Source organism: Equus przewalskii, chromosome 3, assembly GCF_037783145.1.
Source record: "Equus przewalskii isolate Varuska chromosome 3, EquPr2, whole genome shotgun sequence".
Taxonomy (NCBI): Eukaryota; Metazoa; Chordata; class Mammalia; order Perissodactyla; family Equidae; genus Equus; species Equus przewalskii.
In genome coordinates this window covers 105696033-105723262 of record NC_091833.1, presented here as the reverse complement: position 1 = coordinate 105723262, position 27230 = coordinate 105696033, and the positions used below count along the sequence as shown (strand labels likewise).

Below are 27230 nucleotides of genomic sequence, written 5' to 3'. Positions count from 1 at the left end.
TCATATGCCCATCACTGTATACTCTTGAGACTACAGTGCTGAGTGAAACAAAGTCTCTGCCCTCATAGTTGTTGTGAGCCCTAAATGAGTCAGTATGTGGAAAACATCCCAGTGCCCTAGCACTTAAACTTACCAACCCCTATATCTTTCTTATTTTTGAGTATTGAAAAAAATTTTGAAATAGTTCTTATATTTACTTATTCCACTGTTTACACTTCTGTGCCCCTAGTTTAGACTTGTCTTTCATTCCTAGATTATAACTTGTCAATATAGTTTTCCTGAAATCTCATTGAATCTTATTCCCCTTCCCTTTCAAAAATTTTCGATGGCTCCATATCTTGCCTCATTAAGGGTGAATTTCTTTACCTAATTTTCAAAGTCTTTATAATCTGATTACTGAGTAAACTTACTTTCCATCAATAATAATAAATAATCATTGACATTTGCTGAGGATTTACTGTGTGGATAGCACTTCCAAGAACTTTACATGTATGATTTCTTTATCCTGGTAGTTACTCTTTTGTGTTAAGTACTTTTATCATCCCCTTTTTATATACAAAAGAAGTGAGGCACAGTGGCTGGCCCTGTGGTGTAGTAGTTAAGTTTGGCATGTTCTTCTTCAGCGGCCCAGGTTCGGATCCCGGGCATGGACCTACACCACTTATCAGCCATGCTGTGGTGGCAAACCACATACAAGATAGAGGAAGACTGGCACAAATGTTAGCTCAGGGCGAATCTTCCTCAGCACAAAAAAAATTAAAAAGCAAGTCACCAAGAAGTAGCATGCACAGGATCATGCAGCTAGGAAGTGTCAGGGGCTTGAGTTTAATTCAGTATCAATAACCACTATTTTTTTTTTTTTTTAAAGATTTTATTATTTCCTTTTTCTCCCCAAAGCCCCCCGGTACATAGCTGTATATTCTTCATTGTGGGTTCTTCTAGTTGTGGCATGTGGGACGCTGCCTCAGCGTGGTCTGATGAGCAGTGCCATGTCCGCGCCCAGGATTCGAACCAACGAAACACTGGGCTGCCTGCAGCGGAGCGCGCGAACTTAACTACTCGGCCACGGGGCCAGCCCCTCAATAACCACTATTTTTAACTACCACTCTTTCGTACCTGTATGTCCATTTGAATACCACTGTGTCTTCTTTCTCTTAGTTTGTTTGGTTACTCTTTCTAGGAATGCCTTTTTCTACTTGTACACCTTCTGTTCACATTTTACCCATTATTAAGACACATTGCCGCTCTCACCTCTGGAGCTTTCATTTATAGGCACCTTCCTCTGATGGCAGGGACCATTACTGAGGGTTTTCTGTATTTTAGCACCATGATAAACATTTAATAGATATTGTTTTAATTTTTGGTTTCACAACATTTAGAAGGCCTTTTGATTCTTCTAAACAGTTTTAGGGGAATTGAAGTTTTCATAGCTAGCCTAATAATTTGTCATATAGCCTTAACCTAAAAGGAGGAAACAAAATCTTTTTATGTGCCTTTAACCAATTCATAACAACATGAGTGATTTTGGGATAGCTCATATAAAAATATTATAGGTCAGGCTATGATGTAAGGCTTAAAAAGGAAATACAAATAAAAACTTTCTTTTAATGAAAGTCATTTTTATTAGGTGTCTGAACTCAGGACAGGAGCTGCAGAAGGATTAGCCAAGCTGATGTTCTCTGGGCTTTTGGTCAGCAGCAAGATTCTGTCTCGTCTTATCTTGTTATGGTACAGTCCTGTGACTGAAGAGGATGTTCGACTTCGACATTGCCTAGGCGTGTTCTTCCCCATGTTTGCTTATGCAAGCAGGTACTTAGTCATATCAGTAAATCAAAATCTGACTTGAAGTTAAATTCAGGCTCCCCATGAGTCATATCTATAATATCACTTTGTTGTTGGTATTCTTTTATTCTTCAGTGGTAAGTGATGAAATGAGAAGACCTTACCTAAATTATATCTACCTGAATTATTTGTCTCTTCCTAGATGAAAATGTGGTGTATCTTGATGGGGTGAATTTTATACATAATACATTTTTTTAAGAATCTTATGTTTTTTTTTGTCAACATATTTTCAAATTGTTTTTCAATAGGACTAATCAAGAATGTTTTGAAGAAGCCTTTCTTCCAACTCTGCAAACACTGGCCAGTGCCCCTGCTTCTTCTCCTTTAGCTGAAGTAGATATCACTAATGTTGCTGAGTTGCTTGTAGATTTGACCAGACCAAGTGGATTAAATCCTCAGGCCAAGAATTCCCAAGATTATCAGGTGGGGTATGTTAGCGAGTGTATGGCAAGGATGATGACTAGCACGCGCGTTACTGTTTCAGTAAAATAATTCCTCATAGATTCTTTGAAAGAGAAGCTACATTTTGATCTTGAGATTTCTGGTTTATATGGTGGTGCATAACACAAAGTATGAAAAAGATCTTTTGGGAAATATGGAGAAAAACATAAAAATAGAAGTATTCAGTGCTAACAGTTTGCTACTGAAAAGAACTTATCTAAAATTCATCACCCTCCCTACCCCATCCCGACTTAGTGCTTGCTGTTAATCATTCTGAATAGCACCTATGTTATCTAGAACTCATTGAGACTTCAAATACTGGCTCACCTGCTATGTTTCTGATACAAGGAAGGAGAATTCAAAGAATTAAACTCATCTAAAGCTTTTTATTTTTTTTGAGGAAGATTAGTCCTAAGCTAACATCTACCACAAATCCTCCTCTTTTTGCTGAGGAAGACTGGCCCTGAGCTAACGTCTGTACCCATCTTCCTCTACTTTATACGTGGAATGCATGTCACAGCATGGCCTGACAAGCAGTGTGTAGGTCTGTACCAGTGAACCCCAGGCCACTGAAGTGGGACTTGCGAACTCAACAGCTGTGCCACCAGGCTGGCTCCTCAATCTTTCTCTTTTTGCTTGAGGAAGATTGTCCCTGAGCTAACATCCATGCCGATCTTTATTTTGTATGTGGGTCACCACCACAGTATGGCTTGATGAGTAGTATAGTTCTACACCCAGGATCCAAACATGTGAACTCTGGGCCACCAAAGTGGAGTGCACGAACTTAACCACTATGCCACTTGGCTGGCCCCTTATTTTTGTTTTTCACTCACAGAAGATAAGTTAACTGCAAATTTTCTCACAAATTAAACTTAAGCTGGGTTTTTTATCCTTTAATATCATTTAATCAAACTTGTCACCTGTTGAAAATTGTGTTATTATTAGTTGCAGATGCCTGCTGATTAAGTTGAAAGTATTTCTCTTCTATTTTAATTAATATTTAGTGATGGCATACTCCATTCCAGTCACTATGTTACATGCTGTTGGAAAAAAGATTACAAAAGATATTAAGGCAAAATATAGTAAAGGTCAGTGATAATAGCTACTAAGTGCTTTAGAAGAGAGGGCATGATCTATGTGGTAGGGGTGATGAGTGCAGCATTACGAATTTTAAAACTCATTGAGTAGAATTCAGTTAGGCTGTGTTGGGATTTGGGGAGTGGTTTGGGTAGGGAGAAAAAGACTTTTAGTAAAAGTGATTAAATGTAGCTGGTTATACAAGTCATGTTGGGGAATTTTGGGAAAAAAATCATTCTAGCTAAGAATGTTGAATCGGCCTGTTAGGGCAGAACATTAGGGTAGGGAATTTGGAGTTGGCCTTATTTGCAGTGAGTGACTATGCAGGATGTATATTGAAAGGGGTATAATGAAAGGGTTAATGGGATGAAAGTTACTTATTAGGAAGATTAATTTGGTGGTCAATATCATGAGCTCAATTGGTGAGAGGAATAGAGAATGAAGAGAGCAGTTAAAAATCTCTATGATTAAGTGAGAAAACATTGTAGAAAAAAATATTAGAAAGTAGTAAAAGAGTGGAAAGAAAAGAATAGTAGAAATTGACATAGAAAAAAAAGTATGGGTACAAAAGCCCAAAAATTATGGATATGTAAGAGCTTTGAGAGGCAAAGGAGATGGAGGAATCCAAGATAACTCTAAGGTCCTGAGACTTCAAAGAAGCTACTGACATCATTTAATTGGGGAGTACTCTCATGGTCAACATCTTGGAGAGTGAGGAAAATAGGTTGGGGCAGAGAAGAAGTTGAACTGTCATGCAGTCTTGAGGCCCCAGCTGACCCCATAGGAAATTCCAGAACTGAGCTAGTCCTTTGAGTTGTCCAGAATTGAGACAAGGCTGGGCCATTGTACCTGTATATCCACCAGTCATTGACTGGACTAACCCTTGGGGAGGAGGTGTGAACTTGGGCAGGGTCCACTGTCTTCAACCTGGATCGCTTCTGTGCCCAGGAACTTTTAGCCTCTAAAACTTGTAGTAGGTGGAGGATGAATGCTTCAGTAATAAAGGGGGCAGATCTGGGCCCTGTGCCACAGCATCCACTATAAGAAGTTAAGAAGGGGAGCTCATTTTGGGAGGAATATGTTAAACTTGGTCTTAGACATTTTGCATTTGGGATTGTGGCAAAATACTTAGTTGGAAATGTTTGTTATGTTTGTAGGACTGTATTGTAATCATGCCATTTTCAATTTAGAAAGATTTTTCTCTTCATTTTCTAGGCCTTAACAGTTCACGACAATTTGGCTATAAAACTTTGCAATGAGATCTTAACGTGTCCATGTTCACCAGAAATTCGGGTCTATACAAAAGCCTTGAGTTCTTTAGAACTCAGTAACAATCTTGCTAAAGATCTTCTGGGTCTGTTGAATGACATTCTGGAGGTAAAGAAGTTTCTAATTACTCTTAATGTGTATATATTTTTATCAAAGTTGAATTTACATGTATTTAATTATACATATGTTAGCATATTGTGACTTTACTCATTTGAATATTTCCTTCATAAATTTAATAGAATTTTTAGAATGTTTTTAAACAACATGATATCAGTGTATTGCTCTTTTAAAAGATTAGAAAGTACTGCATATAAAAAAATGTTAATAATGTTTTCTATTATAGCAAGTAAAAGATAGGACATGTCTGAGAGCTTTGGAGAAAATCAAGATTCAGTTAGAAAAAGGAAATAAAGAATATGGTGACCAAGATGTAGCAGCACAGGATGCCAGCACAACTATGGCTGTTTTTCCAAATGAAGATGGTAACAACATACTAACCTGAATATTTATAAGATTTGGTCCTTTTCATCTTCACTGAGAGACTTTTTTTTTCTCCTTTAACATGTGGTTGGATTTCAGAAATGAATCAAAGATTTTTCTAATTAATCCCCTTGAGAAAGTATATTGCTGATAAGTATTCAGCTTTTATAGTTTTTGTGTGTACAGTCATGCACTGCTTAGCAACGGGGATTCGTTCTGAGAAATGCATCATTAGGCAATTTTGTTCTTGTGCAAACATCATAGAGAACACTTACCCAAACCTAAATGGTATAGCCTACTATACACCTAGGCTATACGGTGTAGCCTCTTGCTCTGAGGCTATAAACCTGTAGACCGTGCTACTCTACTGAATTCTGTAGGCAGTTGTAGCACAATGGTCAGTATCTATCTAAGCATCTAAATATAGAAAAGGTACAGTAAAAATACCATATAAAAGATAAAAAATGGTATACCTATGGAGGGCACTTAGCATGATTGGAGCTGGCAGGGCTGGAAGTTGCTCTGGGTGAATCAGTGAGTAGATGGTGAGTGAATGTGAAGGCCTAGGACACTGTTGTGCAGTACTGTAGACTTTGTAAACGCTGTACACTTAGGCTACGCTAAATTTATAGGAAAATATTTTTCTTCAATAAATTAGCTTTAGTTACTGTAACTTTTTTCTTTATAAACTTTTTTTAACTTTGACTCTTGTTATACTTAACTTAAAACACAGTAGTACAGCTGTACAAAAATATTTTCTTTCTATCCTTATTCTATAAGGTGTTTTCTAGTTTTAAATTTTTTTTTACTTTTTAAAGTTTTTTGTCAAAAACTAAGACACAAATACACATTTAGCCTAGACCTACAAGAGTCAGGATTATCATTATCACTGTCTTCCACCTCCACATCTTGTCCCACTGGAAGGTCTACACATGGAACTGCTATCTCCTATGAGAACAATTCCTTCTTCTGGAACACCTCCTGAAGGACCTGCCTGAGGCTCTTCATGAGGAGGTGTCACCTTTTTCAGAAAAATGCCCATGGTGGTTTGCTTGGAAGCAGATATGCACCATGTACATTCCTCTCTGTTAATGAAAACCTTTTGATGCTTGTGGTCCAAGTTTTCAAACTTTAAGGAGCTTGTTGAGCTTCTGCTAAACCCTTTACTGTGAATTTTCTCAGGGGTTCTTCTCTTTCTTCTCCTGCAGTTTCCTTTTCACTTGTGTACATCAGTATCATCACAAACATGTGAGTAACGCATTGTGCTATGACGTCACTAGGCGATAGGAATTTTCCAGCTCTGTTGTAAATCTAATGGGACCACCATCATATATATGCTCTGTTGTTGACTGAAACGTTGTTATGCAGTGCATGATTGTACATTTCTCATCATATGACCACACATACTATCTTAGGAGTTTTGCTTGCTTGCTTACTTTCCAGTGTTCACAGTTTTTGAAATACTGATTTTTGATAAATTTTCTGTAGCTGTTAATGGGACTGGTTGTCATTTCTGTTTTGTGAAAAATTGACTTGAAAGACCATTTAAAATACTTCACGAGGCTATTTTTTATTTGTATTGTTATATTATTTTCTTCAATAGAAAAGAATAAAGAAGTATATTTAACTCCTCTCAAGGATGTAAAAGCAACCCAAGCGTCAAAATCTACGCAGCAGAAGACTATTAGAGGTAGTATATGGATTGACTGGCTTTCTCAGAAAGCTCTTCGAGTTCGTTTTCCAATGAAATACTTTGCAAGTTTCCTTATCTTTGTTTCCTTAGGGATAAAAATTTTTAAACCTCTTATGTATCCTTAAGTTTCTTTTTAATTCTTTCATTTGATATTAGGTTTTGCTTTATGTCTGTGTGTAATATCAGTGTTATTCCAAGTGCTTTTGTTTGAAAGAAATATGATGCAAAAGATTATATCGCAAAGGACTATTTGGGTTAAAGTAAGATTTTTATTATCAAATGATCAATGATGTTATTATCAGTTGTTTTTGTTCTCTCCTTTATATGATTTAGCATTTTTGTACCTTTTAGCCTACTAGTATTTTTCTGAGCTTCTGTTTTCCTTTTTCCCATTTTATTTCATATTTTCCCACCATAATTTATTTCCCAAAGGATATCCAACAATAGGGGATTTGTTGGAATAAAGTAAATGTTGACCATTAGGGGATCACTTGGAAAAAAAAATATGAAATTCAAGGTCATTTTATTGTTTTATTATTTTCTTATTACAAAAGCAATGCATGCTTATTACAGAAGAATCAGAAAATACATCCAAGCAAACTAATGTAAAGAACAGTAATAATTCCACCCATGAGCCAACCATTATTTTAATCCTTCAAAAATGTTTCTAGAGGCCCTTTTCTATGCAGATTTGATTTTTCTAAATGGAATCTGGCCATAATATTGTTTGGTAACCAATCAATTATTTAAATGCTAATTGCTGAATATTGTTCCAGATTAGTCCCATATTGTTGGATGTTTTCTTGAGGATAAGTACATTAGAAGTTTAAAAGCAAATACATAAGGTTTGGGGAAAAAAAAAGTTTCACACGAATAAGTGGAGTATATAAATTTCAACCAAATGGTCATACTGAACAGTTTGGTTTTGATCAAATTGCTTTTAGGCAGATAACATACCATGAGAACGCCACCTCGTTTTTTTTAAATAGCTCAAACTTCATTTATATATGCTGTTTTATTTCTTATCATAAATGAGGTGTATCACAGGCCAAACTTACTTTTTTAACCTTCTAGATTTCTAGCAAGTAGAATTTTTGCAACCCCAGCTTATAGCTTTTATACGGAACTGTTTTAAAACACGTTTTTGAATTGGCCATGTATATGTTTGAATATTTTCTAAGAAGCCATTACCTTACTAATTAGAGTTCTATTTTTTTAGGAGCTGTTTATGGGCTTAACGTACCTTTCTAACCTTAATTTTCATTAGTTTCTCCATACACCTTGTGCTATAGCCATAATAGTGGTAGTTTTCTTTATATAACATGTTTTTCACATGCTCCTTTCCCCCAAATACATTTAACTAAAATTTGCTTCCTTATAACTTAATTTTCATATATTCCTTTGCTTATTATCAAATTGCCAAAAGGAATTAATAAAATTTTAATCTTGCTTGGGTTCCTTTTCTCTGTGGTGTTGATAATTGGTATCAAAGTGGCTGGGAACTAGGAGGAAATGTGCTGAAGAGAGAAAATAAGGGATTTGGGTAGCCCAGAAAATAGATTAAAAACAATAAACGATGATAAATTTTGATAATGAATTATACTGTCTTTAAGGACGGAGAAAAGTGACAGCTTCAGCAAGGATGAACAGAAGATGTCAGACTGCTGAGGTTGAGGCTGACTCTGAAAGGTAGGCCATGCACATCTAAATATGTAAAGAGCCTATTTTCATTTTTTTTTTTTTTTTGTCTAGAAGTAGAAAAAAATTGTAGTTTGCTTTTACTGTGAAAGAAACTCAATATATAAAAAGATAATTAGTGAAAACTATAAATAGCTATATCTTGGATATATAGTCTAAAATTCCATTCTCAAGAGCATTTGACTTTGTATAGCTTGCATGCTTTTCCTATTAGTTGGTGTGGCCTTTAGTATTAGGTAGTCAGATTTAATATATTCTTTCATTTTCTATTTCCATGTATTCTTCTAATTACATGATCACGTAGGTATTACTCCTCTGATCGTGAATTAACGTACTTTTGAGATTTGGATTTGAGTTCTCTACATTTACAATGATAAAATAATTCTGCCTATAATTTGGATATATTGGTGGTACAGTATTTATTTTTGGTTTCTGCCAATTAAGCCAGTTGGAAGCTGCAAGTCTGTAGCTGCGTTGCATTTATCTATTCACTGGTAAAATTATAATATATATTTTTTCATTATATAACTTTAGGTTAAGTTTTGACTAAATTTAAAATATCTTTTGGGGAAATTTGCTGTTTAGTGTTTTAGGAATTTATTGCTTAAATCAAGAGAACTTAATTTTTTTTCACTTCTTGAGTTCTCCCCAAATCTCTTTTGGGCAGTTGTTATGGTCCCTGTCCAAGCCTCATTACAAGTTTGTTTTTTGTTTTTTTCTTTTTCTGTATAATACCAGGTTCCATACAGATATTTTTTCATGATTCACTTTGCTGGATAGCCAGTCTGTTTTTTGGTTTTGTTTGAGATTTTAGTTTTCAGCTTAAATTAGTGGAATCAAAATATCAATTACACACTGATAGAATGTTTTCAGAAACAAAAAAAGTTTTATTTATAAATAAACTGTGGTTTTAAAGCTTGTATTTAAATTGGTGTATTTTCAACATCTCTTTAGTGATCATGAAGTTCCAGAGCCAGAATCAGAAATGAAGATGAGATTACCAAGACGAGCCAAAACAGCAGCACTAGAAAAAAGTAAACTGAACCTTGCACAATTTCTCAATGAAGATATGAGTTAGGAGAAGAGATGATGGAGGTGGAGTCTTTGTTAAAAGTCCTTTAAAATTGTGTTCAGTTCTTGCTTTAATAAAGTTACCCTTGTGTCAAAATCAGAAAAAGCCTGATTTCTTGTAGGACTTTCTGCTGTGCGATTCCACATTACTTTGGCCTATTGAAGCGTTAGGATGGCGTCTGTCAATGTGCTCCACAGACCGTCCGCATCAGTCACACAGATTTAATTGGAATCTAAGGAGGGCCTAGGAACTTGCTTTTTAAAACAGGCTTCCCACGCGATGCTTATGAACTCTCCTGTTTAAAATCACGACATTATGGACAGCTTTTAAGTGTAACTAGCTAGTAGCTTGCATTTGGGAAGCTTCTGACCTAGATGGGGCAGATCCAACACAGATGAAAACGCCTCAGAGCACATTTAAAAAGTGACATCTCAGAGGCAAAAGCACCACAAACTGGCTAGAAAGGGAGGAGGACTATTAGAATGAACCAAAGTACCCAGCATCCAAGTTCAGCAGTTACCATTTTGATCATTTGTTTTGTGATTCTCACACTAAAAATATTTTTGATAATGCTACCTGCATGGGTAATTTCTCTTCCTAAAATATTTGCATATGAAAGGCCTAATTTGCTTATGTTTGTGATGGTGTTTCCTGGGTTAGGGAGATGTTCACATATGCATATTCATCATGGAGTTGTTTTCTATGTTTTTGGCATAACAATATTATGGATAATAAAAAAAATACTAGTTGGAAAAGAATGTGACAGGAAGTCCTCTATATACTAATTAATTTGTGAGCACTCTTTCTTCACTGTCAATTTCATTTATCTTCTGAAATTGGCACTTCCCTGACTTAGGAAACATAAACTGTATGAAATCAGTCCTCTTTCTTTCTGCAACACTCAATAAAACACTTTTTCTCATCCCTGTGATAATAACCTTTTCTTTTTATTGTTGAGAATAGATGTGTCCTAACATTGGATCTGTTTTAATAATTGTGCTTTTTTAAGCTTATTTACCAGAGACCATTTATTTAAAATGATGTTTTAAGATGGAGCTAAAGTAAGATTGTTGTGCTTTTTAGAACCAAATTGCTTTTTACATACATATACATGCTTTATAAAACTCAGAAATATAAAAGGAGTCTGAAAGTTACAAAGAATGCTTATTAAGTGAAAAGAAAAGGCAGAAATGGTTGTGATATAAAAACAATGAAAAATGGATGACTTTTCATTCTCTTGGCTTTGTGTCTTTTATTGTGCTTCAAATTCCTTATGTAAGTCTTCTTTTGTTAAATCCCTGTCGCTTTAAAAATAATTTTGGGGGATGGGGTGGTAAAGAGAAATAAGGACTTAAAAGGTACACAAAATGTGCTGTAAGGAAAAGTGTTCAGAAAAACAATGAACTAAATCCTATTTACCCCCTAGCCAGGCTATCCAAAGGGAAAGAGCTGTGTTCTTACATACTTACATGGACCACCATACCAAAGCATGGGAAAATTAATTTGGCACTTGGCATTTATCTGGTATGGGAAAAATAAATTTAACCACCAAAACTTGAGTATTCTTACTATTCAAATTTTAGACACAATCACATAAGCCATTGCTGAAACTATGCTTTTGCACTATTAGAGTTAAAGGTAAGGATTATTATCCGATTTTAAAAGACCCTATTCGTTTACACTTTAAAACAAATGGCTAAAATACAATGAAATCAGTAGATGTAAATCCATTTACCATTTTGCATTCAAAACTTAACTTACAGAAACCAAACTTTTTGTCTGCAAGAGGCACAGATTTGCTGAAGAGTAAACATGCAATAGTGCCATTGCTCTTACAGCCCACAGACTTTATAGGTTTAAAAATACAGAGAACTGATCAGCTCAAATTCTCATGAATGGAAACATGCTACTTGATAAACTATGATCAATTTTTGTATACATATATAACTTTGAAAGAGAGACACTTCTAAGAGATACCTTTGCCTTTTACCAATTTGCTTCGAGGTAGTTGGTATCCACCTGTTTGTTATACAACCGTTCATGGGTCAGGTCATCACAAAGCTTTACAACACTAGCCTTCTAAATCACAATGCATTATATATTAAAACTTTGTGCACAGAAATCAAACTGGGGACAATTACGTATATAAACTTAGGGTGTAAAAAATTCACAAAATACCCCTAAAAAGAGAACATCAAAATCCATTTGTACTGCAAAATTCCACAATGGTCCGGTGTAAAACATGTAAAAAAAATACAAAGAATATAATCAAAATGATTAATGCTAATGATTTAATATAAAGACATCACAGGACTAGAAATATTTCAAGATCAATTGATAAATGCTTATTCAGCAGAAAGAATATTGACATACAAAATAAGGATAGTGCAAGAAGAACGGCAATCTATTTGTCTTCACTTTTGAGATTTTGGTTATGAACTGTACAGCTCGCTACAGATGCTGCTGTCAAATTCAGATTCCATTCAATGGGACGATTAAGGCACATCTTAATAGGGCTCAAAGGGCAACTTGCTGTATTCCCATCAGACAAATTCAGTTTCTCATCAGTTTTCATTTGTAGCATGCTGGAAAAAAAAAGTGTAAAGCATTTTAGTTTCACTTTAATGTCAAATTACCACTTTTGCAAAAGAAAATTCAGTAGTTCTATTGTGTGGACCTCTAAAGAGAAGTAGATAGAGCATTTATTATCCTGAAAACACGAGGTTTTTTCTTTCTTTTTAGCTTCTGCCTCCTTGCTTGATATATATGTAAGCCAAGTACTTGAAAGGTCAGATACCACTGGACAAAACCTTCACTGCTTACGTGGATTTCATCAGTATACATCGGAAAGGACATTTAACTACTGAGCCTGGCAGGATTCGACACTTTTAACTTGTCCTTTAACCTACCGGGATCAGAGCCACGTTGAGACGAGAAGGAATTAACCTTTGCTGAATGCCTGCCATGTTTTAGGCACATTCACATGCATCATCTCATTTAAATTTCACAACAACCAAGTAAGGTTGGTATATTTATCCTCACAATAAATGGTATGAGGAGTCTCAGAGAGTCAAATACAAAAATGCCTGAGGTTTATACAGTCCTTGCTCTTTTCCTTGTCTACTGCTGAGAATGTTTAGAATCACAGAAAATTGAGTAGCTACTCAATTTTCCACTCCACATGTAATGCACATGTAATACTGTCTTAAATAATGTTAATGATAGTCAATTCACATCTTCAGATGTGAATCTTGTTTATAAATTATTGAATAGTTTGCTATACATTAGCTCACCTGACACTTAACTGATTGGTTGGACTACATCATTCCTAAGCTTTCTCCAACCTCAGGTCTGATTCTTCCTGTTAGTAAAGAGGGAAGGGAGCTGTGTAGTATTTAAGTGACTTGTTAAGAGTTGATAAATGGCAGCAGCATCCAGACTTTAATAGCACTTTCTCGATCCCTCCTTGCAATCTCAACCAACTGCCTCACTTGCCATTCAATAAGCCAGAGGTTTAACCTGTTAGACCATATTTTAACAGCAATCACGTTCTCACCGAGTTCTCTCCAGGCAAACAGTCCCAGTTCCACTGAATAATGTAGTTTCAACTTTTATCAATAGAAATGAAACAGAATGACAAACTACAAGGTAGCTTAAAAGAGTACTCATGAAAAATAGTAAATCAGTTTAAAAAAAAGCCAAAATCTAGACGTGACTAATAAATAGGGATATATTTAAAGTAAATCAAGGCCTGATAGGTGACAAAGAGATCCAAAATACAATATTCTCATTCATAGCAGAAATCTTAACTGATTTTTGAAAATATTTACACTGATTACTATTATTAGACTGATGGCCTCAAAGACCTCAAGTTTTTTTGTTTTTCAAGTTAGCAAAGCTCAAATAAACCAGTAATGTTTTTCTTTCCTCCAAGGACTGCTAATCTTTATAGTTTTATTATCTGTATTTTCAAAATAAATTTCGATGTACATCTCTGAGAAACTCTAAGGCAAGCTACAAAAAGAGTTCTATTAAAATCAAGATAGCTTGGTAGATAAGCATATCAAGTATCAAACTCCAAAAGAAGAAAACAGCAGCGTGGAGCAACAAATCGTGTCATAAAGATAATTTTGTGTTTTCTGTTTGCTATTTGATCAATAAAGGTGTGTTCATCAAAGAATAATACTTCAATAACGACATTATTGTTCTTTTCAATACCTTAAAGACTATTTTTTTAAGTTACTTTTCTGGAGTGTACTCCAAATTTGGGTATACAAACTTCAGGGGTGCACAAAACTACACATGCATGGGAAGAAAATACCAGTGTAAACATTAGTACTAATAAACAGACTGACATGTTTAATATATACACTTAGGAACTAGTTGGTGTGCAAAATACTCAGAATAGAGGAAGACAGCTATCTTGAGAAGCGCTGGAACCAGAGGCATTAGGACAATAGACCCGGAAGGGGCCTTTCTAGACTCCCCCCAACCCCCCTTTTAAAGACACAGCGAAACTAAGGTATAGGAAAAGAAAAAACTGCTCCTTTTTAGAGTGTCCTAACCAGATTATGTGGACTAATATTAAGAACCTGGATGTCTAGTTAATCTAGTACTTAGCAGAGCACTTTTCAATTCCATTTTCCATACCAGTCAAATTATTTAACATTTATTGAGTACCCACTAGAAAGCACTTTTGGGATACAAAGACAAGGAAGACACAGTCCACGTTTTCAAAGAATGTGCTATCTAGAGGAATCTTTAACAAATATTCCTTTAGATATGGAAACAAAAGTTTTGACTAAACTAGTTGGTTTATCGTGAGGAATGTGTCATGCACATCTGGAGCGAGGGAAAGGTTAATAAATGCTCCTCAACTTTTCCTGATGGACTTTTTTTTTTTTTAAAGATTGGCACCTGAGCTAACAACTGTTGCCAATCTTTTTTTTTTCTCCCCAAATCTCCTCAGCACATAGTTGTGTATTTTTAGTTGTGTGTCCTTCTAGTTGCGCCATGGGGGACGCCGCCTCAACGTGGCCTGATGAGCAGTACCATGTCCGCGCCTGGGATCCGAACCAGCGAAACTCTGGGCTCCTGAAGCGGAGCGCGCGAACTAATCACTCGGCCACGGGGCCGGCCCTTGATGGACTTTTTAACGTGTTTTTTTTCTTTTGTATTTCTTAAAAATAGAGAAAATGTTTGCAAAATTAAAAAATCAATCACAGTAAAATGAATGTTATCCAGTGAAGAGTCTCTCACTGCTCCTTATTCCTCTTCTAGGAGCTTCTGCTGTTACCATTTCTTGTGTGTTCTTCCAGAGAGTCTCTTCACACTGCCATAGGCTCACAGATGTGTCTCAACTATCTCCTTTCCCCTACACAGTTCTGTATACTGTTCTGTATGTTGTTTTTAAAAATATACTTTGGAGATTGTTTCCTAACTGTATAACGAATACTTGATTCTTAACAGCTACACAGAATTCTACTCTATGGATAATCATAATTTACTTCACCAGTCTTCAACTGATAGACTGGGCTATTCCAATCTTTTGCTTAAAGTACCATTGTATTGAATCTTCTTCTCTGTGTTCTTTCCGGATGTGTGCAAGTTCATCTGTAGGGTTGATGTCTAGGAGTCGGATAGCTGGGTCAAGGAGTGCTTTTACAATTTTGATAGGTATTACCAAAATGTCCTTCATAGACTGGGTGCCATTTTACACTCTGAACAATGTACGAGAATGTCTGTCTTCCCTCACGCTCTTACCAATAACGTATGATGAAACTGAAGGATCTCTGAAAAAATGATGTTAAAAAACGGTATGCCACTGTTTAATTTGCATTTCTCTTATGAGGAAGGTTAAGCTTATTTCCATATGTTAGAAGCCATTTGTATTTCCTTTTCTGTGTTCTTTGCCAATTGAGATAAGCTTTTTCTTACTGACATGCGGTTACGATTCAATCCTTTGTTCTATATGATTTACAATCCCACTCTCTTCCCCACCCTGCCTAGTTCATTAGCTGTTTGTATCTGCTTATAGTGACTTTGTCATGAATCAATTCTAAATTTTATATCATTAAATTTATCAGTCTTTTATTTCATGGCTTCTCTGCTTTACATTATGATTAGAAAGCTGAAGAAGCAGCATTTAAATCATCTGATAAAATGGCTCTATACATCCAAATCCAAGATTCTAATGAAAACTCAGCCAATAGTGTACACAGTGGTACTCTTAACAGTAAAAAACTGGGGAAAAGAATGTAAAAACTTGGGGTCCAGTTCTGACAATATTAAAATCAGCCTTATGACCTTGGACAAGTGACCCTAGCCTCCTTCAGCCTCATTTTCCTCATCTATAAGAAAAAAAATTCAATGACATCTTCCTTGCTTACCTTATACATTTCTGAGGATCTACGGAGAGCCAATTAACACACTGTAAAAATCACACAGAACTATAGACAAGTGCGAAGGTTTAGTTTAATGTCACGTATCAGGGTGAAAGGGGCAAGAAGTGGGAAGAGGCCTTTGTCCTCAGTGAGGCCTCCTCCATCTGTCAAACGAGGAAGCCAGAGATGGGCGAGGGAGGAAGGAGGGCAAGAGGCGCCTGAAACGATGAGCCACACACTGAAGCCTGTTTCAGTACTTCAGTAATCTCATCCACCCAAGACAGAACCTTTCTCCACCATCTGAATGGAAGTTTATAGATTATGTGCATTTGGAAAGTGGAGAAGATGAAAATCTTTTGTGGGTCTTGGAAATCCAAACAATCATCATTTGTGATTTAATGATTACGGATAATTCTCATTTTAACAAAAATAATTTTGAATATATCCAGCTCAATAATTTAACTTGTTTTACTTATTTTTTGGAGATATGTCATGGCCCATTTCTGTCAGACAATAAGCTTTAACGTAAGTTAGCCAATTTGCAAGAAACAATAAATTTTAGTGTGACCAAGGGCCTGAAAATTCCATTTATGCAACAATTGCTACATGCTCCGTACTATGCTAAGAGCCTTTTTTACATTACCTCATTCGACTCTAACCACCACCCAGTGGGGCTCAAAGAAGAAAATGACTCACCCAAGGTCACACAACTAGAAAGTTGAAGTCTTCGGGGCCTATGATCTCTCACCGACTCCTGCATACTAACTCTTGGGTTGTGATTCGGTCATGATTCTCCCTTCACAATAATATAGTCATTTATCTATTTCTTCAGAATACTTAACATATGAAAAGTATCTGGTCTACAGATTTCAGAAAGGAGGACATCCCGAAGGGCTAAAGCCATAACCCCATCCAGGAAATAAAGTATGAAGGTTCCTCATAATTAACTAATTAAGGAGCTGCTAGTCATATCTTTCAATTTCTCAAGATAAAAGAGGAAAGAGTACTAGGGTTTAGACTGACATGCTTTTGAGAGCATAAGAGTAATCCTTAGGTTAAGAGTTTCTGGGAACACAAGTTTATCTTTTCAAAGGGAGAAAGGAGTCAGCTACATGCAGGGATAAACTGAGCTCTCGTATGGGATTTGGAATTTGAACAGTTACTATTACGTACCTGAAGTCATCAAATTTGAACTCATCTATTTAACTCCAAATTCTGGTTGACCGGTTTATTTACCTCCAGAAACGGTGTCTTCTAATAATAGCTGTTACGGCTCCACGATATCCCTGAGCCTGTCATCTCTACAACTCTATCCAAATAGGACAGTGTTGTTAAAGGCACACAACTCTCTCAGAGACCCCTCGTGAAGCAGACAAGTGTATTCCCATGTTTTTGATGTAGTAAGAAGTTACAAAAATGAAGTCACTGGTCTAGTGGACTCTAAACTTGATGGTTTCTAGGTTCCCGGAGGCCAGTAGAGAGGACCTTGCCACAATGCAAAGCGTTTCAGTTCTATGAGAGCTGGCATGTGTCCATCAGCCAGGTCCGCTGGTGACTGAAGTTAGAATTCACTCATTCTTCCCTCCAATTGTTAATCAATACCTATCTAGTCTATTATGAATATAAAAGAATGTGATGGTGTTTGCCTTCAAGGGTTCTGCAACTTGGTAAGGAGGCGTGGGGTAAAAAGTATTCATAAGTTACCGGAATAAAAAGCAGCATGCGATACACGTAAAAGGAAAGACTAAGAGAATACAGAGAAGGGAACGATTCATCCCAGCAGTGAGGAGCTTGGGGGGAAAATGTGAAAGAGGTCTCCAAGGATGAGCGTTTCAGTAAATTGGGACAGAGGGAGGCTTCGCAGAGCCTGAGTTCTGATCCTGAATCAATCACTCACCTGCTGAGTGCACGTTCCTTAACCTTGAAGCTTCAATTGAACTGGAAGGTGAAGATAATGAGTAGCCACCTCTTAAGAGTAATGTGATTATTAAATGAGTTTATGCAAATGAAACACTTAGTATGCGGAATGCTGTAAAATGCCTAGCTGGACACATAGTAAGGACTCAATAAATGTGAGTTAATGTTAGTACTATTAACAAAAATTAAAATCAAAAGGTACAAGTGTGGAGAGAAACTATGGCACATATGTGTATAACTTGTTTCTGCAATGTGAACCATGAGTTTGTCCCTGTAATTGCAGACAGATAACAGTGCAACAGTTTAATCTTGAATCTCTGGACTCAAAGGGGGACAAATGTAACAGAGCCATAGGGTCCAGCCCGGTCAACGAGCTCTGCCAGCAGACCACGAGGTCTAACGTGTGAGTAAATCCTTTCTCTTGCTGGCAAACTCTGTAGGAGTTAGGGTGTATAGGTTTTTTGTTTTTCTTTTTAAAGATAATTATCTCAAGAGTGAAATTTCCCTTTGGTAGAATAGTGATAAATTTCAAGGCCTGGGGAGACTGTTAAGTGGGCGATTTTAAGTCAGACATTTTTTCCTGACTTGCTTTAGATTATCTGATGTGGTTATTTGGAAGAGGAGAAGAACCTGGTGGTTAAGAGCAAGACCCTGAAGTCTGATGGTCTTGGATTAGAAGCCTAGATTTGCAAGCTACTACAACCAATTTTAGGAAAATGACTCTTTAAATATAAAAATTAGCACACTGGTGCTTCGTATGTGCTTAACTAGTAAGCGATATTAAGATTATTAGAGCAACCCATAATAATCAGGAATTCATAAGAAACCTTGTAGAATGGAAAGAAGAGTTTCTACCGAGAAACAGGATATCCACCTGAATTTGTAGTTGAATAGAATAAAGGAAATTATTATAGTCAGATAAAGGGCACAAAACTAATTCTCTTCAGAAATCAATGAACACAGCTTGCACTGTGATGTAATCTGGAAGTGATCCTTGGCCACGTAGGGGCGGAAAGCCACTCCTTGAATTTCTCAACAGACCTGTCTATTAAATTAATTTGATAACTGTGCCTAAGGCAGTATCTTAAATATAATAGGTATTCAAATATCCAATAAATACATAAATGTGATTCAAATTCCTTTACGAAAATAAAATGGGAAATTTTAGTACTAAATTAATGTGAAATTAAAAGCAATTAACAAGTTGTTGATCTAAAATAATGCTAACCAGCTAACTATAAAAGATTGCAGAAGCTGACAAACTTAGAATGTTTTGGGACCCTGTTCCCATCTGCCTTCTCAGGAACTTAATCAATGATCCTCTCTTTTTAAAAAAAATACACCATCTATGGCAGATTAATTGCATTAGTAGCCCCAATTCTTCAGCCATCCCTGTATTCACTCTCTTTGCCCCATCATTTGGAATGTCTCCTCATTCTGCCTCACTCATGTGATTTGTTCTGGCCAATGGATTGTTAGCAAATATGATGCAAGCTGAAGATTGAGAAACTGCTTGGGCATTTATGCTCACTCTTACACCTCTGCATTTGCCATGAGAACATGCCTGGGCTGGCCTGCTGGATGGATGCTGAGAGACAAGAGGTAGCAGGGCTAAGCTGTCCCATCTGATAACCAGCTAACACCAAGACATGTGAAGGAGCCCCGCCAAGATCTAAAGAAACTCCTAGCCTTATCTGCCAATCACAGAGTGATTCATGAGTGAAATAAATGCTTATTTAACGTAAGATAATGAGTTCTGGGGTGGTTTGTGATGTAGCATTGTCGTAGCTAAATATTGTTGTAGATAAATAATAGACCATCTCTTCCCAACTGGATCCTCACCATAATGTTTCAACAAGTGCAAGGTCTCTCATTACTTAAAAAACAAGACTTCACTCAATCTTTCATGTTCCTCAAGTTAACATTGTTAGAGCTAGATTATTTTAATGAGTTACACTATACTTGCTATCACTGTTTTCCTACCTCTCATTCCTTAAGTTACTCCAATACGGTTTCCAGGCCTTTCACTCCATGAAAACAGCATTTACTAAAGTCACCAATGAACTGGTAAATCTAATGAATGATCTTTAGTTTTCAACTTTGTTGCCTTCCTAACAACATTCAACACTGTTCGCCATTTCCTCTGCTATGGTCTGAACTGTGTACCCCTCAGATTTATATGTTGAAGCCCTAACTCCCTATATTAAGAGATCCAGGGCCTTTAGGAGGTGATTAATGTGAAATGAGGTCACAGGGTGGGACAGTAATCTGACGGGGTGGGTATCCCTACGAGAGGAAAAGGAGACAGCAGAGAACGGGGAGATGGCCATCTGCCAGCCAGGAGGAGAGCCCTGACCAGAAACTGAACCCTCCAGACCTTGATCTTGGACTTTCCAGCCTCCACAACTACGAGAAAATAAGTTTCTGCTGTTTAAGCCATGCAGTCTATGGTATTTTGTTATGGCAGCCCGAGCAGAGGAAGAGATCCTATTTCTTGAAACTCACTTTTTTATGACTTTTTGAGACTAAACACAATACTGGCTTTCCTCTGCCTCTTCCTTCCACTGCATGTCATCCTACTCTACCTGGCTAATAAATGCTGAAATTTCTCAAGGCTGAGTCGCAGGCTTTCTTTTCTTCTTATTCTGTGATCTCTCTTTAGGGGTTCTCATCCATATTCAGTTTCAGTCATCAGCGATATCCTAGACATCTCAACTCCACCCACAGCTTATACATTCCTTCTTCAGGAAGGGTTTTCCTGAGTACTCAACCTAAAGTAGCTCCCCCTAGAAACTCCTAATGTCATCTAATTTCATTAACACAGAATTTACCACTGCCTTTTCTATTTCATTTTCTCCCCCGCTCACTAAAATACAAGCTCGATCAGAGTACAGATTCTTGTTGGTCTTGTTCAGCACATTATTTCCAGCACCTAACTTATTTAAACTGGATAAATATTTGTTAAAAGAATAAATCTGGGACTTCTGCTTCTGGCCATGATGAAGTCACAGGAACCAGATTACCCTCTCCCTTTAACCAACTTAGACAACAGAAAAAAATTTATGAAATAATGTTAAGACAATGGATGGCAGGAAGTACAGAATGACAGTGATCCCTGAAAGAAGGGAAACAAAGGAGATAAGTCCTAAAATTTGCTCTGGCTTACTGCCTGGGGAGTTTCCAGGCTACAGTATAGGGAGAGGATCCCAAGTAGAGCTTGGAAATCTTCCTAAGACGAGAAGACAGAGTTTGGAGGTGAAGGAGTCCAAGGCAACTAGAATCTGTGGGGCAGAGTACAGGAGAGAGAGCTGCACAGAGACAGAGAGAGCATGCTCCAGGGATGTGCACAGGGTCCCCCTCGAGTCTGTAGATAAATACTCGTCAGTGCATGAATGTTTTCCCAAGGCTGAGAAAAGACCACTGAAAAGGACCAGGTGGGAAATCCCTAAAGGCCATGTAGAAACCTAGATATAACCTGTGTTCCCACCAGCAAGGATGGAAAGACCTCCTAAGACATGGGGCATTAAGTAGACTCCTGAGGTAGGTATTGCTGTTGCCTCACTGGTGGGGTAAAATTAGCCCTAGTGCAGGGTTCTCCACCTTGGCAACCATCGACACTTGGGGCCAGATGATTCTCTGTTGTGGGGGCCTGTCTTACTAGACATTGTAGAATGTTTAGCAGCATCGCTGGCCTCCACCTTCTAGGTGTGACCATCAAAAATGTCTCTGTACATTGCCAAATGTCCTCTGCAGGGCAAAATCATCCTCAGTTGAGAACCACTGTCCTAGACTAAAGGCTGATCTGGCTCTGCCTAATAACAATGCTCAAAAAACAAGATTTGAAAGAATCAAAATGTTTCTTGATAAGTTAATGGTGTCCCAGAACAGAGCCCAAAAATGTTTCAGGTATTTGCACACACAAAAAAAATCCAACATAAAATTTACAATTTCTAGCTTCCAATCCAAAATTACCAGGCAAGCAAAAAACAGGAAAAATCCATGAGGAGAAAAATCAATCAACAGGAACTGATAAATAACAATGATTGTAAAATCAGCACACAAGGTTGTTAATGCAGATATTTTAAATTATTTCCTATATTTAAGAAGTTGAGGAAAGCAAGAACAAGAGGAGGAGAAATATGGTAGACACAAAGAAGACTAAACTTCAACTTCTGGAGGTGAAAATACAATTTATGAACTGAAAATTATCCTGCTATTAACAGCAGATTAGACAATGCCAAAGAAAAGGGTAATGAACTTAAAAACACAGAAAAGTACAATCCAAAATGAAACAGAGAAAAAACTGACGAAAAACACAGTATCAGTGATCTGTGAAACAGAACACATGTGATTGGAATCCCAAAAGAAGAGAGAGGAGAGAGACAGAAATATATTTAAAGAAAATATGGTTGAAAAATTTCCAAATGTGATAAAAACTAAACTCACATATCCAAGTAGTTCATAAAACTCAAAGCAGAGAAAACATGGAGGCAACAATGCCAATTTATAATCAAATTTTGATAACCAGTGATAAAGAGAAAACCTTACAAGCATCCAGAGGAAAAAAAGACACCTCGCATACAGAGTAGCAAATACAGGCATACCCTGGAGATATTGTGAGTTTGGTTCCAGATCACTGGAGTAAAGCAAATATCACAATAAAGTGAGTCACACAAATTTTATGGTTTCCCCATGCATATAAAAGTTATGTTTACACTATACTGTAGTCTATTAAGTGTGAAATAGCATTAGGTCTAAAAAAACAATGTTCGTACCTTAAAAAATACTTTTGCTAAAAACCCATCATCTGAGCCTTCAGTGAGTTGTCATCTTTTTGCTGGGAGACGGTCTTGTAAAAAATGCAATATTAGGGCCAGCCCAGTGGCATAGTGGTTGAGTTTGTGTGCTCCACTTTGGTGGCCCAGGGTTTGCGGGTCTGGGTCCCAGGTGCGGACCTACACACCACTCAACAAGCAATGCTGTCGTGGCATCCCACATATAAAAACAGAGAAAGATGGGCACAGACGTTAGCTCAGGGACAATCTTCCTCAAGCAAAAAAAAAAAAGCAATATCTGCAAAGTGCAGTAAAGTGAGGTAAGCCTGTGTAAGAATGACAGAGTCTTATCTCTAGAAACAATGAAAGCTAGAAGTCAGCAGAGCAACATTTTCAAAGTACTAGAAGAAAAATATAGTCAAATTTGAGTTCCATATCCAGCAAAAATATCTTTCGAAAAAAGTGAAATAAAGATGTTTTCAGACACAAAAAGGCAAGGCTAAGTGAATTAATCAACAGCAAATCTGCACGAGATAAGAAATGCTAAAGGAAGTTATTCAGTCAGAAGGAAAATGATATCAGATGGAAATTTGGATCTGTACAAAAGAAGAAAGAGCACCAGAAATGGTAAATTCATGGGGAAAATACTTTTCCTACTTTAACAATCTCCTGAATGATAACTGTGTAAAGCAAAAATAGTATAACATGGAGCCAGGCTGGTAGCGTAGTGGTTAAATTTGCGCACTCTGCTTTGGCGGCCTGGGGTTCACAGGTTTGGATCCTGGGTGTGGACCTACACACCACTCATCAAGCCATGCTGTGGTGGCATCCCACATATAAAACAGAGGAAGATTGGCACAGATGTTAGCTAAGTGACAATCTTCCTCACCAAAAAAAAAAAGGAACAACATACTGAGAGGATTATAACATTTACAGAAGTAAAATATATGACAATAGCACAATGGCTCAGAGGGAGGAAAAGGAAATGCACTGCTATGAATTTCTTAGACTATACATGAAGTGGTATAATATTACTTGAAGGTAGACTCCGATAAGTTAATGATATATAGAGTAACCTTGACAAGAAGTAGTTATAAAAAAAAGTCAATTAAGAGACTAAATTTAATAATAAAATACACTCAACTGATCCAAAAGAAGGCAAGAGGGAAAAAAAGGAAGTAAATAACAGATGGGACAAACAGAAAACAGAAAGTTGGATGGCTACTATCAAAAAGATAAGAAATAACGAGTGTTGGCGAGGATGTGGAGAAAAGGAAACCCGTGTGCACAGTTGGTTTGAATGGAAATTAGTGCAGCCACTATGGAAAACAGTATGGCAGTTCTTTAAAAAATTAAGAATAGAACTACCCTATGATCCAGCAATTCCACTTCTGGGTACTTATCTGAAGAAAATGAAAACACTAATTCAAAAAGATATCTGTACCCCCATGTTCACTGCAGCATTATTTACAATAGCCAAGATATGGAACCAATCTAAATGTCCACTGATGGATGGATGAATGGATAAAGAAAATGTGGTATGTATAGACAATGGAATATTATTCAGCCATAAGAAAGAAGGAAATCTGGCCATTTGCAACAACGTGGATGGACCTTGAGGGCCTTACGTTAAGTGAAATAAGTCAGACAGAGAAAGACATACACCATAAGATTTCACTTATATGTGGAATCTAAAAATAAAAGAGCTCATAGATACAGAGAACAGATTGGTAGTTGCCAGAGGGAGAGCAAAATGGGTGAAAGGAGTCAAAATGTGCAAACTTCAAGTTATAAAATAAGTAAGTCATGGGGATGTAATGCACAGCACGGTCACTGGATTTAATAATATTACATTGCATATTTGAAAGTTGCTAAGAGAGTAGATCTTAGAAGTTCTCACCACAAGAAAAAAATTGTAACTGTGTGGTGATGGATGTTAACTAGACTTATTATGGTGATCATTTTGCAATATATACAAATATCAAATCATTATGTTGTACACCTGAAACTAATATAATGTTATATACGTCAATTATACCTCAATAAGAAAAAAAAAAGAAGACAGAAAGTTGGCTGATTGAAACCCAATCATATCATTCACATTAAATGGAAGTGGTATATTAAAAAGGTGAAGACTGTCAGATTGGATGAAAAAGTAAGCCTCAACAACTATATGTTGCCTAGAAGAAACCCAGTTTAAATATAAAAACACAAGTAGGTTAAAAATAAAAGTATGGGAAAAGATAAACCACGCTAACACTAGTGAAAAGTAAGCCGGAATGATACAGCGCATCAGACAAAATAGATTTCAGAGCAAGGAATATTTCCAGAGAGAAAGAGGTTCATTTCATACGATAAAGGAGTCACTTCATCAAATGTGCATAAAAATTCTAAATGTGTATGCACTTCATCATAGAGTTTTAAAATACATGAAACAAACCTGATAGAACTGAAAGGACAAATAGAAAAATCCAGAATCACAGTTGCAGATTTCAACACCCCCTCTCTCAAGAATAGAACAAGCAGACTGAACCTCAGTAAGGATGTCAAAGAGTTGAACAGCACTATCTATCGATGTCCTTAACTGACATTTGCAGAACACTCCACCCCAACAGCAGCAGAATACACAGTGTTTTAAAGAACACACAAAACATTGATTAAGATAAATCTTGATAGACTCTGGATGATAAAACAAATCTCAGTAAATTCAAAAGGATTAACATCACACAAAGTATATTTTACAACCATGACAGAATTAAACTAGAAATCAGTAACAGAAAGATATCTGGAAAGTCCTCAAATATTTGGAAGCTAAACAACACACCTCTAAATAATCCATGGGTTAAACAAGAAATCAGGAGGAAATTAGACAATATTTCTAATTTAATGAAAGTGAAAACACAGAAGAATAAGATTTGTGGGATATAGTTAGTGTTTAGAGGGAAATTACAACAGAATGATCATATTAGTAGAGAATTAATCTTCTTTCCTATCTCTACAACACTCTACACTCCACAGCAATGGTTCTCAAAGTGTGCTCCTGGACCAGCAACATAAGCATCACTTGGGCCCCACTCCACCTACTAAAACACAGACTGGTTGGAGCCCAACCATCTCTTTTTAAACAAGCCCTCCCGCTGATTCTGATGCACACAGAAATTTGTCAATCACTGTTTTAAAGTAGCACAGTTCTCACTCGGACTACCATAATGGTCTATGCCTTCACTCTTTTCCACAATGCAGTCACAGAGATCTTTTAGAAAGGAGAATCTGATGACGTCATATACCTTCCCCATACACTCTCAATTTAAATCTCTTAGGAGATTTTCAATGGGAAGCTCTTCAAAGAACATAAACATGGCTTATGAGAACCTGCACGGTCTATCCCTCACTTACTCCTCAATCTTTCTCACCCCTGACATCATGTTCCTCCTTTCTGTCTTGACTCTACACACACAGTCATGTGTTACCCTCTTAGCTGCCAAGAATACCACTTGTCAGTTTTTTCACAGGCAATTCCTCCTTCCCGGGAAGTCACTCATCCCCTCCCAGTTCTCTGCCACTTGGCCTAGTTAATTCCTACCCACCCTTCACAGCTCAGCTCAATGGCCTCTTCCTTAGGGAAGTCTTCCCTCACTTCCTTGACTTGGTAAAATCACCCTGTAAGGAATTCTCATAGTATCACCTACTAATTAAGAACTTGTAAGGTCTGTGTAATTATCTACTCAATGTCTGCCTCTCCTAATTAACTTGAACCATGAGGGCAGGAATGGTATCCAGCTTTGTCCCCCATTACATCCCATATGTCTACCCTCCTGCCTGGCACAGAAGAGACAAACATTTTTGAAAGAATAAATTAATGGGGTCTACAGATACAGGTCTTTAAAATCTAGCTTTCTATGTTTATACAACACAGAAACAAAGTAGTATACAAACGAATTTTCCAGGTTGGGGGGATGGCGGGGAAGAAAAAGAAGCCAAGGGCTTGTTTAAAATGAAACAAAAGCAACCAAGAAAAAACTTGGCAGGATGAAATTATTCAGACATCTACTCTGCCTTTTTTTCTTTTTGTAATTAAATAGGTGAATTCAGTAGGTTCAACATTATGATAATCATAGAATGCTCAGGTCCACTACACAGAGAACTGTTTACCGCCCAGGAAAAACGAGGGGGAAACAAACGGTGGCTGGGAGAGCTGAACTAAACGTTGTGAATTCCTAAATGAAGAAAGAGAGAACACAGGGGTAGAACACTGAAGCAATCTCTTTCTAAGAGGTGGGAGCAGCAGGTTAAGGAAGAGAAGAGGGTGACCCTTGAACTTACCTCAGATAGACAAAGCAGGTCTGGAAGCTGCAGGGAGAGAATAAACATTTACAAAACAATAAAACTGGCACTTACGGCTCCCCCAGCACCATTGTGCTGGATTAAGACAGGTCTTGTCCCACAGAGATAAGACAAAACAAAGCAACTATATGGTACCCTGTGGGAGGAGGGAACGGACTACAGGGAGGGGGTGGGTGGGGTGCAGGGGTGGACTGGATATAACCATCTTAATCTAATAAAACCAAATCCAATGACTTTCT

General features: G+C 37.0%; 2 protein-coding genes across 6 annotated transcripts in view; one reads left to right on the top strand and one right to left on the bottom strand.

Annotated features, from left to right (window-relative positions):
- The window catches only part of NCAPG (non-SMC condensin I complex subunit G), a 38876-nt gene extending 29199 nt beyond the window's left edge, over window positions 1-9677 (top strand). For all 3 annotated transcript variants that reach the window (XM_070613102.1, XM_070613101.1, XM_070613103.1), the window contains exons 15-21: window positions 1628-1809; window positions 2091-2265; window positions 4576-4737; window positions 4973-5111; window positions 6713-6799; window positions 8416-8491; window positions 9455-9677. In XM_070613102.1, the coding sequence (XP_070469203.1) occupies window positions 1628-1809; window positions 2091-2265; window positions 4576-4737; window positions 4973-5111; window positions 6713-6799; window positions 8416-8491; window positions 9455-9578 (945 nt within the window). In that variant the 3' untranslated portion in view covers window positions 9579-9677. The remainder of the gene's footprint in view (window positions 1-1627; window positions 1810-2090; window positions 2266-4575; window positions 4738-4972; window positions 5112-6712; window positions 6800-8415; window positions 8492-9454) is intronic.
- The window catches only part of LCORL (ligand dependent nuclear receptor corepressor like), a 152421-nt gene continuing 134557 nt past the window's right edge, over window positions 9367-27230 (bottom strand). For 2 of the 3 annotated variants that reach the window (XM_070613090.1, XM_070613096.1), the window contains one exon: window positions 9367-12157. In XM_070613090.1, coding sequence (XP_070469191.1) covers window positions 12144-12157 — 14 coding nt within the window. In that variant the 3' untranslated portion in view covers window positions 9367-12143. The remainder of the gene's footprint in view (window positions 12158-27230) is intronic. The other variant, XM_070613091.1, reaches the window with a different exon arrangement.